At 38.5% G+C, this 6000-nt stretch overlaps 1 protein-coding gene across 1 annotated transcript in view; it reads left to right on the forward strand.

Moving 5' to 3' along the window:
* UST (uronyl 2-sulfotransferase) overlaps window positions 1–4722 on the forward strand; it is a 238827-nt gene extending 234105 nt beyond the window's left edge. Inside the window, exon 8 of the mRNA XM_060240748.1 lies at window positions 4197–4722. Coding sequence (XP_060096731.1) covers window positions 4197–4483 — 287 coding nt within the window. The 3' untranslated portion in view covers window positions 4484–4722. The remainder of the gene's footprint in view (window positions 1–4196) is intronic.
* Window positions 4723–6000: the final 1278 nt, after the last annotated feature.

Below are 6000 nucleotides of genomic sequence, written 5' to 3' on the forward strand. Positions count from 1 at the left end.
ATGCATGTAAGAGGTCGTTCTGCAACTTTTCCTGAGAATGGCAGTCCCCACCTCCTTATTAAACCAGTTTTCATGCACTTTATTCTATACAATTTGCTCATGAATGCTGTTCTGAAGAACTCGTATGTCTAATCCACACTGGAATACTACAGCCCTTGTCTGTATTAGCTCCTCTCCTGCATCCATTCTATCTGTCTGCATCCATTCTACAAGTGGAGACCAAACAAGATTAAGCACAAGTTTATATAGACACCTGCCTTTTCCCAGGTCAAGAACCTGAATCTCTGGGAAAGTGCAAAAGGCTTCGCAGCTTAAATTCCTGTATCCATAAACCAACCTTGCTGTTGTCAAACCAACCAAGCCCAAAACCTATAAAACCACTAATGTTACTATCACCAGGTGAGCCTTTCAGGCAGGCAGCAACTTTGCATTGCAGCCTTTCTTATATGAGGAGCAGAATAAATCTAGTGTTTGGCCACTGTGTGACAGAAAGTGTTGGACTGAATGGGGCAGTGGCCTGATCCAACATGGCTTCTCTTATGTTCTTAATGGGAAAACATCCATAGAGCACAGCTGGGTAGGTAGAGAATTAAAATCTCAAAATCATTTATTTGTCTTTAGAATTATAAAGTGTGTATTGTAAAAGTACATGATATTTTTAAAAGTTAAGGAAGAAACTTCAGAAAGAAACAAAAAGCTGTAGTTAATGCTAATATGTAACAGTGCTTAACTGTTGAATAACCTACATGCACTTTAGATTTGCCATTTTGCTATTTTAAGATGAACAAATCAAATATGGTAGTGCTTTTAAAGTCAAACATTTACATTATGTCATCAAGCAACAACAATGCAAAGCTTTAGCCTCTGAGATGTTGAACAAACCTGGAGTCGTGCAGATTCAACTGGCCACAAAACATTCTATAATGAAAAGCAGTCATTGCAATTTTGAGAAAAACCAATTTCCAAGAGCCAAGTGAAACATGACAGGGCATCACCTTGCATTTGTTTACATATTTACTTAGTCACATATAAATCAGGGAGAGCTAATTTAGCAAAAACAGGCCTGCAGTTTGCCTCTTACTGCACCGAGCTCCATTGCTTGAATCGTTTTTCTTCTAACTCAGCTCTCTTTCAATATCAGAACTGTGCCAGGGGGGAAATACTGCAAACAACAGAGTGCAGTAAGGTAAAGCAATGCAGGAAAACAAGAGTTTAGTTCCCCCTGCCCTCTATGAATCAAAAAATAGGCCCTGCCCACATATGAATAGTAAATACATGAATTAATGCACAGGAAATTTTCCCTTCATATTTAATTTGACCCTTAGTATGAAAAGGTATAGTCAGTCTGAACTTGCTATATCTGATGCACCAGTAGTACACCCCATTTCTATGAATGTATTTAATGTATTTCTTTATATTTTATGTTTTTAAAATGGGTTTTACCTCTGTGTTGGGAGATTTCCAGCCATGGGAGTTGGGCATAAAGTTTCAGATCTTTACATAAAATAGGGTTGCCAGACCCCCAGTTTTCAGGATTTCAGTCTGCCGCCAGCCACCTGGCTGGCAGGGAAACCCCATCCCCAAACAGGGACATATTTGGGTGACATCCCTAACACAGTGCCAATGTCACATTATGACATTTTGGTTTTGGGGCAAACTCTACAGTTTGGTAGCAAAAACCATAGAGGTTTTGACCAAAATCTAGAGCATCATGTGCAACATCAGCAACACGATGACAGGACTTCTGAGTGATGTCATTGCACTGCACGCACTTTGCACACACACCAGAAGACTCCCAAACTGACTCCAGGATCCACCCTGCTAGCAGCTAGGTAGGACCTGACAACACTAACAAAAAACGCCTTTCTTTTTTCAACTGGATCCAAGTATGCCCTAGTGAATGCACAGGATACAGAGGACAAACACTATGCATTTTATTAATACCGTATTGTAGCAGATAATTAGTAACATTGCTTGTTTAGAATTGGTGTTTCTGTTTCCTTGATTCCCTATACTATAATCAAGTAGTTAATCAAGGAAACCCAACAGTTTTTCCCCCCTTTGGAAACAAAAGCTATGTAACATTTATTAAAGCATTACCTGTGTTTTTCCACTGCTGTGAGAAGGTGCTTTTGTTTTCAGCTTTGCCTGACAAATATTTGTAACCATTTTGCCTTATTCGTTTTTTCCCACCTCCCATGATTCCATTCCACTTTTAATTCCAGTTTAGATTTCAAAAGGGCAAGCTGTACTTCAGCTGGTTTAAGTATCTCCTGGTCACAGTACTGCAGTGCACTTTTTTTTAAAAAAGCCTAAAGTGAAAGCCAAAGCAAACACGGTAAAACAAAAATAAAGTCTTGAAAGTAAATAGTGCAGTTTGTTGCCCTCCATATGGCTAACTGTCTGGAAGGTCATAAAGCGTGGGTCCCCCGTCTTCTGATGGAACAGCTGGGTTTACACAGCATTTTTTTGAGTGTTTAGTCTGGCTCAGAGCCAGGCATGCATAATTTTTCCATTATGTGCAGTTGATAGATGGAAGGGTGAGGATTTAGTTAGCTTCAAGGAGCAAATTTGTGAGTTACTTCAGATTTTTATTAAAAGAGGCTTTTAAAAAGTGTATAAAATAATGTAAACAAGTGAGAAGGCAATAACATGGAGGCTAGAAGCTTTGCCAGTTTTGTGTGAATCTATAAGGGCAAAAGAACATTGCTTGCAAATATGACCAAAGGCTCTGGGTTTGTTATTTTTGCTTTTAGATTTACAGAAAGATGCTTACTATAAAGCATTTAAAAATAGATATTACTATTAGGAAGCAAAATGAGGAATTGGAAGGAGAAGAATCTTAACCTGTACCTTAATAATTAAGGGAGGAACTTTCAGAATTCGCTTCTCACTATTCAGATATCTCACAGAAGAACTGGATGTTAGACATAGAAGTCTGTGTGGAAATCTCACATAACCAAAAATCTTGATGCACATTCCAAATTCCTCCAGTTTGCTGCATTCAAAAGAATTTTCTAACTGGCTGCTCACATACATCTTTATTTACTAGAATTTCTGGGCCTTCAGAGGAAAAGAATGCATGTTCAAACCAGAGGTTTCAAGGGAATCTCAGCAAAGCCTTTGCTTTCTTGCTCCACACTCCAGTAATATTGCATATTGCTCTCCTTTTAATCATTAAATAGTTTCTGTTGGGGCCCATGAGCAACTATTTTGTGTAGGAAAGATTATAAAGGAGTGTTGGCTCTCTCACCCTCATCTCTAAAAATTGTTTTACCATTAGTGCAAATCTAGGGGCATTAAATCATGATCTTCAAGGCCACAACCAGCACCCTAGGCCCTGGAAGAAATTCCACCATCAGCTGATAATCATATATCACTTCTGGTAAAAACTGGAAGTGACACGGCAGACACTCTAGCATTTTTCAAAATGGCATAGGTGCACCAAAATGATGTTGGTGCACCTGGTCTTATTATAGGGTTGCCAATCTCCAGGTGGCACCTGGAGATCTATTATAATTGATCTCCAGACACCCCAGATCGGTTCCCCTGGGAAAAAATGGCTACTTTGGAGGGTGGACTCTTTGACATTATACTCTGCTGAGGTCTCTCCACTCCCCAAACCCCACCTTCTCCAGGCTTCACCCCCCCCCCCCAAATCTTCAGTTATTTTCCAACCCACAGCTGGCAACACTACTACCCCACCTTATTCCCCCTTCCCAGCACCTCAAGAAGAACAAGGCAGAAGATTTGGCATCTCTGTCATAATTCCTTAATGCAGATTTGTTACCCTTTAGCATGCACAGACACCTCAGTTCTATTCATAGTATAGGGTAACCTGAGATGAATCTGTTTCTTAGACAATGTAATTCTGTTATAATCAAATCATGAAGCCAAGATCTCTTTGAAGCATTTGCAACCTATGTAAGTAAGGCCTAGCTGTCTAAGGGCTCAGTTTTGATGGGAGAAGGGACATGAAAACTGCTGGAGGAGGGGGGCAACATGGTTCCCCACACAGAAACACAAAGTTAAAGGTTTCTGGCATCTTTAACACAATAATGAATAAAAGGGCAGTCACTTTTCTGCCATTTATGTCTGTTACTTAACTAGCAGCTTGATGCTGTTGACATATGATGTATTTAGTGTAAAGATGTTGACCAGAGTCATCATTGCATATGTGTGTAAATTTCTTACAGAGCATAGGAAACTTGGCAATCTGACTGTGACAGTGAAAAAGACCGTCCCTTCTCCAGAAGCCATACAGATCTTGTACCAGCGCATGAAATTTGAATATGAGTTTTACTATTACGTCAAAGAGCAGTTTCACCTGTTAAAGCACAAGTTCGGCCTGAGATCTTCAAGCAGTAACTCTTTCCCCAGGCAAGAATTTGCCATTCCTTCTCCTCTTGAAACTGAAGAGCCAATAACAGAAGATGAGGAACAAGATGATGAAAAGTGGCTGGAAGACATCTATAAAAGGTGATGCAAGCATCACTTTCTCAGTGGTTAATAGCTCAGATTTTTCAAACACTAATCATAAAATCCCTTAAATAAGTGAGTTAATGTGCAGCAACATAAAGACATTTTCTCCCAGGTTGAAGAGAAAGGAGGAGACCTCATTTGGGGAGGGTTTACGTGTGTTTTGATTTTGTTTTTCTTGGCTCCATAGGATCATAGTGACTAGAGTGTACTTTTTTAAAAAAAATCTTATTTCATCACAAATGTTGTTTTTTCTGTAATCGTATTTGTGTAAATTAGTACACCTTATCATTTGGGCATCTGGAACTAACAAGATGGTATTAGAAACTTGTCTCATCATCTAAATAGGAAATAATTTTTTGCTAAAATAATGAAGAAAAGTCCAGCAGCATTCAAAGTGGAAGAAAGCTAGAAAAGATAGTGATCTTGGAATTTAGCACATTTTTTTCAAGATGCTGATGCTGTTGTTTTTTTATAAGAAAGGGAGAAATCTTTATCATTTTATTCTTAACTTGTTACTAGACATTTTTGATGAGTGGAGCCAGAATATTGAAGTAGCTGGGGGGGTGGGCAGAATGTGAGTTGTTCTTGGTTGGAAGAACATTTTTGTAACGTCATACATGTATGAGCTGCTTATCTCATTAGCTGATTGCAATTTAGGGATGCACTTGCAAAAGGTCATTGTCTCCCTCTGATATACATCTTGCACTCTGGGACAGATACTGAATACTGCAGTGTAAGTAAATGAAACTAGGAAATATTCAGTGATGGTTATGGAGATACAAAACCAGGTTTGCTGCAACCATCAAGAGACTCATCAACATTTTCTCTTTAACAACAGATGTCTAGACCTCACAGGTACTCTTTAAGGCAACGGGAATAACAAATATCTTCTTCATAAGGTGCAGTTCAGAGTTGTAACCATGTATGGTAAATAGCATTAAATTACTACTCCTGGAAACAAGGAAGTTGTGACTGGGAGAGCATTTCAGACAATTTTGTTGTCATCTGTCAACATCTCCACTAAAGTCTCTTCATGGGGCCTCTTGAACACAAGTGCAAGTGTAACCCACTACAATCCATTGTATTCTATTTTCTACTATTGGGGGGGGGGGCAAAATGAAACACAAGTAATTGGTTTAACACTCAGTGGATACATTCTGTTATCACTAGCTGCATCCTAATGTTGTGGTTCCAATGCACTACTCAGATGGAACACACTGGGAGCTGGAAATAGTTGATAATAATTAACCAAGATGCTGCATTGTATATTTTAAGTGGTTTCTATGAAATTACATTTGAAGATTAATGATTAGTTTACACACTGTGGACTTATTTTATTTTGGGAAGGAAATTAGTATTCACACTTTTTTTAAAAAAATGCTGTTTTTTTATCCATATTACAAGAGTCCTGAGTCATTTAACATGCTAACTTTTTCTGCTATTTTACTGCCACTTAAATCTATTTTTATCGGTCTATTTAATACTATTCTCTGCCATGAATACTTTACAAAGTTAAAA

This window comes from Heteronotia binoei, chromosome 1, assembly GCF_032191835.1.
Source record: "Heteronotia binoei isolate CCM8104 ecotype False Entrance Well chromosome 1, APGP_CSIRO_Hbin_v1, whole genome shotgun sequence".
NCBI lineage: Eukaryota > Metazoa > Chordata > Lepidosauria > Squamata > Gekkonidae > Heteronotia > Heteronotia binoei.